Source organism: Neovison vison, chromosome 7 (genome assembly GCF_020171115.1).
Source record: "Neovison vison isolate M4711 chromosome 7, ASM_NN_V1, whole genome shotgun sequence".
NCBI classification, from domain to species: domain Eukaryota; kingdom Metazoa; phylum Chordata; class Mammalia; order Carnivora; family Mustelidae; genus Neogale; species Neogale vison.
The window spans coordinates 13,515,171-13,527,593 of record NC_058097.1 but is presented as its reverse complement, the minus strand read 5'-3'; the positions used below and the strand labels follow the sequence as shown (position 1 = coordinate 13,527,593).

Here is a 12,423-nt window from a genome sequence, read left to right as displayed (position 1 = left end):
CTGGACCAGGAAAGGAAGACAAGATGTAGGAAGTAAAGAAACAGGTTGCAGAACAAATTGTAAACCTGATCCCTTCAGTGTTTTGAAAACCTATGAAATTATGTATCTGTGTATCTATCTTGTATCTATGTATTTTGTCATCTGCATACCTACCTATGAATCCATCTTGGTGAATGATAGAAATGGCCAAATCATTACCACTCCCTACCCCTGGAAGCAAGAATAGAGCATACAGAGACCAGGGTACAAGGAAGGACCCTCACTTTTTACCTTACACGTTTCTGTGCTGTTAACTTGTTACTGGGTTGTTTTGGATCAAAAGAGATTTAATAAAAATTGCCGACTGTAATCATAACTGATCCTCTGACAGTCCTCTGAGACGTCTCACAAAGTGTCCAGAAAGAGTTAACACAGAGCATTCCAGATGTGTGAAGTGAGGACAAACTCCTGATTTGCTGGTGGGGTGGGGGAAGGGTTAGAGGTGAGAAGCCTCAGAAATGAGGAGGGGAGTGGAGGGAGGGCTGGCCACCTAGATCTCACCCTAACCAATAGCGCAAAAGTTCTGGGCCCAACGCCCATATGTGCAGACTATTTCAGGAGTAAAGAACTGCACCTGAGGCCGTTGTCACTGTACCCTGTGAAAGAAGGACACTAAGAGAGCTTCCAGGTTTCTCTACTTAGAGACTGTTTCTCCTTTAGCTGGAAGGTAAAATCTCAAGCCTCAGCTAATCTGGTGGTGGTAATTGGGATGTAAGCTTTTTTTCCCCTCTATGGTGTATTGACTTCTTTTTCCACAGGGCAGTAAGATGCTTATGGGACAGGACTTTATTTTTACTGATGACAAGATTAATGCTAAATTTCTAACCACGTGGAATTGTTTTTCCTGGTTCTTCTCTGCAGAGGGCAAGACGTGGTCTGTTGAAGCATTAGGGAGATTCTTGGGTAGGCTTTGCTTGGAAAGGAGGCACACATAATCTTTGACGGTTTCACCGTTTTCATGTCATTTCCTTTCAGTTGCACCGAGAGCTGTTAAAATTTTACAGGCATTAGGGTTGCATACAGCAAATCTCACAGTAGATAAGTATTCAATGGAACAGTCTCTGCTAATGTTATACAGTGGGTTCTTGCTTTGTCTTCTATCTCAGCAGGTCTTAAAATTCCCCTCATTCACAAGAAAGCATGAGAAATTTGGCAAAAGAAGGCAGTTTGAAAAGAGATGCTTAATGAAATCACTCTGATTTGTAGGTCCAAATATGGCCCCTCAGGATGGTGCTCTGTTGGTAGAGTCACAGGGACCTCCTTTTTCCCATAGGCTCCACGAGTGATGGACCCGTATGTGATTCAGATGAATGGCAACAGCAGCCTCCCCTCCGTTCTGGATATGCATGTCAACATTGGTGGGAGAAGCTCCTTACCAGAAAAAAGGAAAGGCAGGAAGGCCAGATGGTCTGTGAAGCCTTCAGACATGTCCAACAAAACTTTCAATCCCATCCGGGCCATCGTGGACAGCATGAAGGTGAAGCCAAATCCAGACAAAACCATGATTGCTCTGTCGATTGGTGAGTTGGGGGCTCTTGGGTGAGGGGCGATCACTATTGTTCTTACCGCCAACCTTACAGCTGGTTGGAGAAGATGGGAGTAGAGGGGGAGTCTGAGCACTGGGCATGGAAAAGTAACATCTTGGTGGCTCTTTCTTTTCTCCCATGAAAAGGTGACCCTACTGTGTTTGGAAACCTGCCTACAGACCCCGAAGTTACCCAAGCCATGAAAGATGCCCTGGACTCGGGGAAATATAACGGCTATGCCCCCTCCATTGGTAAGCTTCTCTTGAGACTCTTACCAGTGGCTTCCAAATCTTTAGTGCCCTTCTATTAGGAATAAATTTCTAGCGGTTCTCCTTGCTTCCTTGATGCATAGTTCCCAAGGAAGGGCTAAAATGCAGTGGTCATTTGGATTTGGGGAAGGCGATCTCAGAATGCTTAAACACAGCCAGCAAAGTCCAGCTTCTTTCCTCGCTTCCTCTGGCACGCGGAGCCTTCCTCTCTAAGCTTCCTTCTTTCTCAGAACTCCTATCGTATCATTGCTAATTCTAATAGGAAGGCCTGGGGTGTCATTGCAGCTGCTTGCTTACTGAACCCTCCAGGTCCTAAATTAATTTACTTAATGCATATGTAAATAGCTTCTTGGCTTTATTTCCCCTTCTCCATACATATGACAATTATTTTAACTTGAGTTCTAACCACATTCAAGTGCTGTTTTAAACGTCCGGTGAAAGAGATAAAAACAAACTAGAATATAAAGAAGGGGTTTTCCTCCTGAAGATGAGAAGGTTCTTTCTGACAGAAAGAAATATTCCTATGTAGGTGGTTTTAAAATATAAGTTTCAGATGTACAGCTATATAATAAAATAACTTTATATACTACAAAGTGATCACCATCACAAGTCTGGTTACTGTTCATCACCATACAGTTGACCTCTTCACCCATTTTAACCATTCCTATTCTTATTTATGTTTAACTGTCTCCATCTATTAAACATTTCCCCATCAAGCATTGTAATAAAATCAGTGTTCCTTTGGCTTTATTTCAGTGTTGCCCATCTCTCTATTATGTGCACCTAGCAACATATTCTTTTCTAAAATTATTTTTATTTTTTGTTTGAATACAGTTGACATACAATATTACCTTAGTTTCAGGTGTTCAACCTAATGATTCAACATCTCTGTATGTCATGCCGTGCTCACCACAGCGTAGCGACCATCTGTCTCCATATACCGCATTACAGTATCATTGACTGTATTCCCTGTGCTGTGCCTTTGATCCTCGTAACTTACTCATTTCATAACTGGATCCCCTTGTCCATTTTTGCCCATCCTCCAGCCCGTCTCCCTCTGGCAGTCATCAGTTCGTTCTCTGCATTTATAGGTCTGATTTAGGTTTTTTGTTTGTTTGTTCGTTCATTTGTTTGCTTTTTCGATTTGACATGTAAGTGAATTTGTCTTTCTCAGCCTGCCTTATTTCACTTGACCTAATACCCTCTAGGGTCCATCCATGTTGTCACAGAGCCAAGCCATAATTACATATTTCTAATGTAGAATACAAATCCAGTTTCATGCTAAAATAGAATTTTTTAAAAGATTTTATTTTTATTTATTTGACAGAAAGAGAGCAGAAGCAGGGGAGCAGCGGGTAGAAGGACAGAGAGAAGCAGGCTCCTTGCTGAGCAGACAGCCTGATGTGGGGCTCAATCCTAGGGCCCTGGGATCATGACCTGAGCCAAAGGCAGGGGCTTAACCGACTGAGCCAACCCCGTGCCCCACTAAAATAGAATTTTATTTTATTTTATTTATTTGTTTTTAAAGATTTTATTTATTTATTTGACAGAGAGATCACAAGTAGACAGAGAGGCAGGCAGAGAGAGAAGGAAGCAGACTCCTTGCTGAGCAGAGAGCCCAATGCAGGGCTTGATCCCATGACTTGAGCTGAAGGCAGAGGCTTTAACCCACTGAGCCACCAAGGTGCCCCATAAAATAGAATTTTAAAAATACTTCAGAGAGGTCTGAGGGACAAAACTTTTAGGTTTGTTTTTTACGCTTTTTAAAGTTTCATACAACAAAAATTTTAAAAAAAGGGGAGCCTGGGTGGCTCAGTCAGTTAAACCCCTGCCTTTGGCTCAGGTCGTGATCTCAGGGTCCTGGGATCGAGTCCCGCATCGGGCTCTCTGCTCAGCAGGGAGCCTGCTTCCCTGCTCTCTCTGCCTGCCTCTCTGCCTACTTGTGATCACTCTCTCTCTCTGTCAAATAAATAAATAAAATCTAAAAAAAAAACCATACTAAAATGTGATTATAAAACAAGTTTATAACTTTTATACCCAAAGTACTAGGGAACTGATTCAACCTGAAAAACCAGAACCAATTATTCATGTGACAGATATTCAAAGGATATGAACATTTCATGCCAAAAGAAATACAGATCATAATGTATATATAAGAAAATGCTCTTCCTTATGAATACTTAAGGAAGTGCTGATTTGTATAACTTCAGGACTTTTATTTTTATTAAGTGGAACATTATGAAATAGTGCATCTGGACTTTCTGATTGGAGGTGGAATCTTTATGGAAAGCAATTTTGTAAAAGATAATTTATATCATGGTAACTCTACTTCATGTTTGTAAGCCAACATTTGGAAATATTGTTCAAGAATAGAATGTAAAAGAAAAATATTGTGCAAAACCACAAATAGGTATATCATATGATCTAAAAAACTTAAAAGGGACCCAGTGTATTGAATGCATTGATTATAACTTTTCAAAAAATATAGTGCCTTGAAGGGATTTAGAAATAATCTGAATCCTGCTTTCTTTTTTTTATGAAAAATAAAACATAATCACAGTAACCAAGATGGTGCAGAGTATTTTATGGTTTGGAGAGTTCTCCTTGTTATTAATCATACATTTGAGCTTTTTTTTTTCTTAAGATTTTATTTATTTATTTGAGAGAGAGAGAGACACTGAGACAGAGAGAGAACAGGAGCAGGGCAGAGGGAGAGAGAGAAGCAGATTCCCCGCTGAGCAGGAAGGCTGATGTGTGCTCAGTCCCAGGACTTTGGGATCATGACCTGAGACGAAGGCAGATGCTTAACTGACTGAGCCACCCAGGAGCCCCCATACATTTCAGCTTATTATATAAAACATAAAGTCAATCTCCTTTCTCTGTGGTGGCTGAGAGCTAACCTGAATAGCACGTACTCTAAGCAGGAGCAGAAGGTCGCAGGAAGCCCTCTTGGCTCTCAGGCATAGTGGTCAGCTTCTCCCTTTTACACTTTCAGGCTACTTATCCAGTCGGGAGGAGATTGCTTCTTACTACCACCGGCCAGAGGCACCCCTGGAAGCTAAGGTAAGTCTTAGACAACGTATCAGCTCTGAAGCACTACTGCAGTATTGGACAATATGTATCTTCTTCCTTGTTTCTGTCCCACAAGGAATGAGGGTTTCAGGGGGGAAAAGATGTGGAGAATTTCCCTTTGGCAATTGGAGGACTTCTCATATAGTGAAGCTGCCAATCCATGGTTATATACATATATATTTAAATATTTTCTTTATTTATTTGTCTGAGAGAAAAAGAGAAAGAGAGAGAAAGAGAGAGAGAGAGAGCGAGCAAGCACAAACAGGGGGAGTGGCAGGCAGAGGGAGAGGGAGAAGCAGACTTCTTGCTGAGCAGGGAGCCTGATGCTGGGCTTGATCCCAGGACCCTGAGATCATGAACTGAGCCAAAGGCAGATGCTTAACTGACTGTGCCATGACTATATTTAATCATGATTATATTTAACCCATGATTAAATTTAATGTCATTACAATATGATGATGATGTTGCATACAACTTATGTGGTCTCCTGTCTTAAGGAGTCTCAAAGGACTCCGAGGTCCCCCTACATTTGATTCTTCACAAAAGTTCATTAAAAAACAATAATTCGGGCACCTGGGTGGCTCAGTGGGTTAAGCCACTGCCTTCGGCTCAGGTCATGATCTCAGGGTCCTGGGATCGAGTTCCGCATCGAGCTATCTGCTCAGCAGGGGGCCTGCTTCCCTTCCTCTCTCTCTGCCTGCCTTCTCTGCCTACATGTGACCTCTCTCTGTCAAATAAATAAATAAAATCTTTAAAAAAAACAATAATTCATGAACACCAAATAAGTAACATTTTTAAAAATTTTACCAATAGGATCTTTTCTTAAGTTTGTAACTTCCCTCATTCACCTGAAGTCCACTCATTTGGGAAGATCAAGGTACTATGGCATATCAAATTGATGGCTGTGCCAAGTTTAAATGTCCCTCTCCTTCTATTGTCTATTCTGTGTGGTTGATATTTCCTAACATAAGAGGTGCCCTCAGTCTATATTTCAGAGAAGAGTCAGGCTTTAAATTTCTGGTCAAAATAACTAGCCAAGTGAAAAAGTCCAAGGTCAAAATGATCTCTCATAGAAATCTCTGAGTCACAGCTGCTATGTCCTTTTTAAAGTCACTTACTTCCTTTTTTTTTTTTTTAAGATTTATTTATTTAGTTTAGAGAGAGAGAGAGAAAGAGCAGGAAAGGGCAGAAGAAGAGGGAAAGAGATAATCTCAAGCAGACTGCTGAGTGTGGAGCCTGACTTTTGGGCTGGATCCCATGACCCTGAGATCATGACCTGAGCTGAAATCAAGAGCCAGATGCTTAAACAACAGAGCCACCCAGGTGCCCCCAAGTAATTTACGTCTTTTAAGTGGTCAACATTTTCAACATTTAGATATGGATATACATAAACATTAATTTCTTTTAATTTTGGCTTAGTATAGTCCTTTACTACTTCACTTAGAACTTGTAAAAGTAAGTTTATTCTTGCTTGCCACTCACCCATTGGATAATCTCTTTTCTTCTATTGCTGTTGGAACTCCTAACAAAGTGAGCCTTTTATTTCTTTTCAGGATGTCATTCTGACTAGTGGCTGCAGTCAGGCTATTGAACTTTGTTTAGCTGTGTTGGCCAACCCAGGACAAAACATCCTAGTTCCGAGACCTGGTTTCTCTCTCTACAGGACTTTGGCTGAATCGATGGGAATTGAGGTCAAACTCTACAATTTATTGGTAAACAACTTTTTAATTTTAGACCCAAGTGCTCAATTATTATGTCATAATAATATATGACAATTATCTTAGCACAGAAAGATCTAGAAATGGGTGGTGGAGGCCACAAACACATTTTATTTAGAAGACAGTGTTAGGTGAATATTACCCCTGAATTTTTCAGAATCATCTTGGTCTTACCCTTTCTTCCTCTCTAGCCAGAGAAGTCTTGGGAAATCGACTTGAAACAACTGGAATCTTTAATTGATGAAAAGACAGCTTGTCTCATCGTTAACAACCCATCAAACCCCTGTGGGTCAGTGTTCAGTAGAAGTCATCTCCAGAAAATTCTGGCTGGTAAGTCCATCAGACTTCATTTGACAGGAGCAGATATGGGTATGGAATCCTTTATCTGTTTCCTGGACTGAGAAAAGAGTCCATTCTAAGCTGAGGATGGAAATGGGGGAGCTCCACGGGGTTTCCCAGTGAATAACATGCCACTGGAAAGGTAGGGCTTGTCTACAAGGGGAAGAAGGCAACACTTGCCCCTGCACCATTCCCCTATGCAGAAGAGAGGGAAGAAGAGTTGATTAAATGGAAAATTTAGGCTCTGTACCCTCGAAGAGTATAAGAAGTGTATATAGTTCTTAAAGAGGAAAACAAAACACACAAACATGGAATGCAAAATAAAACAAGTACAGGTGAATATTAATTGCTAAGGCAATTCACAGTAAATGATTTCAGCCCATTTCTCTTCTTTTCAGTGGCTGCAAGGCAGTGTGTACCCATCTTAGCTGATGAGATCTATGGCGACATGGTAAGTCTTAGGCAGGATATATCACTACAGTAATCTCAATTCCAAATTATTTCATGGGACCTTTAGCATCTAGAATAACCAGAAGTAATTCTATAATTGCTAATCATTTCAGTACAGCAAATCAGTATCCCTGCACTCTTAAAAGTATACATAGATTGGGGTGTCTGGGTAGCTCCGTCGGTTAAGCATCTGACTCTTGATTTTAGCTCAAGTCGTGATCTCAGTTTTGTGAGATGGAGTCCTCTGTCAGGCTCCACATTGGGTGTGGAGTCCGCTTGAGGTGGTCTCTTTCCCTCTCCCTCTACTCCTCCTCCCCCCACTTTAAAAAAGCATACATATAGATCTACAACACCTTAGCCAATTTTCCAAAGTCCAAAAAGCTGAAAATCTGAAGATTTTTGAAATTCATTTGGTGGAAAGACCTGACTTGACCTGATACAAAGATATTTGAAGATTTTTGATGTATCTCACTTACAGATCTATATATTTGTCAAAAATGTAGGGAAAGGGACAGAAATGTTAATCTGCTTGATTAGGAGTGCGGTTTCCGACCGTCTTCGGGGTGTTACGTAATATATGATACATGTGCTACATAACGTCTCCAAAATCCAAAAAATTCTGCGTTCTGCAACAAATATGGGCCCAGGAATTTCAGACAAACAGTTGTGGGCCCCAATTTTACTTTTAGATTTCTAATTCCAACAGGCATTCATTCCCTAGAGCAAGCTTCATTGAGTTATACATATACATATTCCTGGGCTGGGATCAGTGTCCTCATTGTAGGCTTCCTTTAATCCAGACCAGATACCAGGTTAAATATCTTGGGACAGTCTCCTTTGAAGCCTCTTGGGCTCTCATTCATGCTTTGGGTAGGATGAGCCCAGGAATCCAAGGCCCCGCCCCTAGTTATACAAAGTAAAGGGTGGGGGGCATGGGATCTGGAGGAAAGTAAGCCAGGAGACAACTCTAACAAGCATCTACTCTCCTCAGGTGTTTTCGGATTCCACATTTGAGCCTCTGGCCACCCTCAGCAGCAACGTGCCCATCCTGTCCTGTGGAGGTCTGGCCAAGCGCTGGCTGGTTCCTGGCTGGAGGTTGGGTTGGATCCTCATTCATGACCGAAGAGACATTTTTGGCAACGAGGTAAGAACAATTTGGTGAAATGGTACTTCTAATTTAGTATATATGTATATATTTACTTTGCACGCATAGTGGTTAGGAGGTGATTTTTTTTGTTGTTGTTCTGTTTTGGGTTTTTTTTTTTTTTCCTTTCTCCTTGGTCCTGTAGTTCTGAGTGCCTGGAAAAATGCTGGTAAAGAGAGTACTAGTTATTCCTTTCCAAAACTCAGTTTTCCTGTACCTGGCTCTGTGAAGAAGTTCCATCTGCTTCTAGTTTTCAGACCGCAAAAAAGGAAACAATAGCGGCAATGATCCCTGGTGTTATTTGCAGACTTACGATGTGCCAGTGTTCAAAATACATCATCTTAATTTAATCCTCCCAGCAACCCAGTGAGGCCAGGATTAGTATCATCTACCTTTTATGGCTGAGAAAAGTGAGGCACTAAGACATTGTATCATTTGCCCAGAGTCATACAGGAGAGGAGATGTGTGGAGGAGGTATGTGACAGAGCTGGGCTAAAACCCAAGCGGTCTAATCCAAGAATGCCACTAGGCACCATCGCTTCTTCAGAGATGTAAAGCCTGATGAAAAGAATGGTCAGAACAAGAATCCCCAAAGCTGGAATGCTTGAGGAAGGCTAAATAATCTGTTTGCCGGGGCACTTTAGATCCGAGATGGGCTGGTGAAGCTGAGTCAGCGGATCCTGGGACCCTGCACCATTGTCCAGGGAGCTCTGAAAAGCATCCTGCATCGCACCCCTCAGGAGTTCTACCACAACACCCTGAGCCTCCTGAAGGTAAGCGCAGCCTGTGACCTTCCACTCTGGCAGTCAGGGAAAGTCACCAGAGGAATTAGGGATAATGGGACTTCATTTCTGGAGCAGTGTTCCATGACGGGGCTTCCAAATCAGGAGGTGGCATCAGTGTAACCGGCCACCTGACATCTCATTTCTGGTACTTCACTCAGCTCCTGGTTGAAAGCTTCCAGGGATAAGACTTTTTCTTGTTGACCCTTTATGCCAGGAGAGCAAACTTAGGTTCCTTGCCTTCGGTGTGGGTTCTACTTTTAATGACTTGGTTTTCTTTCACTTAAATTTTGTCCCTTGACATCTTCCTGCCTCCTGTTACAGTCCAATGCTGATCTTTGCTATGGGGCATTGGCTGCCATCCCAGGACTCCAGCCAGTCCGCCCTTCTGGGGCCATGTACCTCATGGTAAGTATGTGGGTGGCGGGTAGTTGGTATAGGGCAAACAAGCCAGTCTGCAGCACTCACAGAGACAACCAACTGAGCTTCCAGGCCAGGCAGTTTAGGAATTCCTTATTCTGAATTGCCCACTAACATGATTTAACCTGTGTTAAACAACAACAACAACAACAAAACACCCTTTAAAATGATTTCTTAGGGGCGCCTGGGTGGCTCAGTGTGTTAAGCCGCTGCCTTCGGCTCAGGTCATGATCTCAGGGTCCTGGGATCGAGTCCCGCATGGGGCTCTCTGCTCGGCAGGGAGCCTGCTTCCTCCTCTCTCTCTCTGCCTGCCTCTCTGCCTACTTGTGATCTCTATCTGTCAAATAAATAAATAAAATCTTTAAAAAAAAAAAAAAGAAAAATCCCATGACCTCATAAGTGTTAGAACTCTTAGTTTTCAGTAGTGGAGTTCCAAGATACTTTGTAGAGCAGTCCCTACCTTAATTTCTAGCATAGGAAGTTGGTCTGTTTTCCCTCCTTCTGATAAATTTGCCTCTCCCTGTTATTGGTATAGGTTGGAATTGAGATGGAACATTTCCCAGAATTTGAGAATGATGTGGAGTTCACGGAGCGGTTAGTTGCTGAGCAATCAGTCCACTGCCTCCCAGCAACGGTGAGTGCTGCGTCTCTCTCAGGACATTCTCAACTGTTTCTAGAGCCTCAGGAGCTCTCCCTGAGCTGGTCTTTAACCTGATTTTTTTTTTTTTGCCCCAACAAAGTGTATTCTCATTTGATAAGATTTAAACTGATGTGTCTCATGGCCTCGATTTTAAGATGTGTTTCTCCTCCATCATTATCCCATCCGTACTGGGGAGAAAAGTTGTGGTGGAACATTTTAGGTGAGGGGAGACAAGCCTGTCTCACAAGTCCCTTTCAAGACGAATTAACTGTTATAGACTTAGCACCTCAATGATGGTGTCAACTGAGAAAAGAAGCAGAACCAAAATAAAACAAAAACATTTATTTGGTGCCTCAGAATTGGAATTCGGGGAGCAAAGATTTAGACAGCAATCCAAATAGTGTCCTTCCACTCCCCACCCTCCCCATCCCCCCGGAACAAAAGTCAAGGGTTTTTAAAGACAAAAGGAAATGCTTGTATTTATTGTTTATAGAATTTTGATTGGTGGCAGAAAACTAATCTGGGCTGAATATAATTTGTTACTAAGGCTATCACTGAGCAAAGACTCTTACTACAGCAAGTTGCAGGAAGGAGTCAAGAAGGATTCTGGCTGAGTCCTTGTAAGATTGGTGGTTTGGCCCAGTTCAAAAGTTCATGGATTCACCAGTGAAGAGGTGCCTAAAGTCCATCTCCTTAATAACCTCCTGGGTCCATTTTAAAACCCCCTGACATAAGTGATCCCATTTCATTTCACCTTCCATGGTGGAACTGAGCAAACCGACAGCTCTGAGTCAATGACGTCACTGCTTCCTGCTGATTAGGACCTTGATCATTTTAGGGAGGTTCAGTACCAGATTCAATTGCTACAAAAATAACAGGCTCTTATTTCTGCAGTGCTTCGAGTACCCGAATTTCTTCCGAGTGGTAATCACGGTCCCCAAAGTGATGATGCTGGAGGCCTGTAGCCGGATCCAGGAGTTTTGTGAGCTGCACTACCATTGTGCTGAAGGGAGCCAGGAGGAGTGTGACAAATAGGCCCAAGTCCATTCTCTTGAGTATGTGTCCCATCCAGGGAGGGCTGGACTGGGCGTTGCTATTCCTAAAGAGGAATCAGATGCCCTAACTGGTAGAGGGACCTCAAAAGCAGATCAAGGGTTCAGAATTGCTCCTGCTTTCCCCCCAACTATGTCCATGTACACACACCGAATCCCAGAATCTCCTCTCACTTTGCTCTGCTGGAGTGACTCACTAATTCAGGAATCTGCCCCCTCCTGTATGACTTCCTCCTTTTTCCCTGAGAGTACTAGGTGAGCAAAATTTACCAGAAAGTGGTAGAGACTAGAAAAGTAAAAAAAAGCTCATGATGAGAGAAATAAAAGATTGAGAGAATTTGTGCCCCCAAACATTTCCTCATGCTGTAAGTAAGAGCACACTCTTTCCAGTCAGGTCTGAGGCCCAGCTCTGTTACTGCTTCACTTCAGGTATACCTTGCTTTATGCAATAGAACCATAAACGAAAGAAGTTGGAGACACATATATTTCGTTAATTACATTTTAAACACAGTAGGAAAATTTTCTAATTTGAAGGATCCCTTACAGAAACTTTCTTGTTGATTTTTTAAAAGAATTATTGATTGTACAGGGCACCTGGCTGGCTTGGTCGGTAAAGCATGTGACTCCTGATCTTGGGATCATGAGTTTCAGCCCCACATGAAGTGTATTACATACATACATACGTAAATAAGTAGAATTATTGATTTAAAGGTAATCAATGAACTTTCTAAATTTAGATGTGTGTACATCAGGGTTTCTTAAAATGAGGGCACATCTATATGAAAAAAAAAAAAAAGGAGCAATCATAGGACCTTCCCAAAATACTGTGGTGTAAGGGCCAGAAAGATCCTCACTTATCATTTTTATGGAATCATTGCTTTTTCTGTAAGGTTAATATTGATTTATTGATATATATATTATATTATCTTTTCATATGTTTTCTAAGAAACATTTATATTGACAAGATCCTTT

The 12,423-nt window shown here is 41.9% G+C and overlaps 1 protein-coding gene across 1 annotated transcript; it reads left to right on the top strand.

Moving 5' to 3' along the window:
* Positions 1-634: 634 nt before the first annotated feature.
* Positions 635-12,060, top strand: TAT (tyrosine aminotransferase). Its single transcript, XM_044260388.1, has 12 exons — positions 635-706; positions 1,313-1,559; positions 1,712-1,816; positions 4,830-4,897; positions 6,460-6,618; positions 6,816-6,954; positions 7,362-7,414; positions 8,405-8,557; positions 9,202-9,330; positions 9,664-9,747; positions 10,295-10,393; positions 11,294-12,060. Exons 2-12 carry the CDS (start codon positions 1,325-1,327, stop codon positions 11,432-11,434), a joined length of 1,365 nt encoding a protein of 454 aa, XP_044116323.1. The 5' UTR covers positions 635-706; positions 1,313-1,324; the 3' UTR covers positions 11,435-12,060.
* The last annotated feature ends 363 nt before the right edge of the window (positions 12,061-12,423 follow it).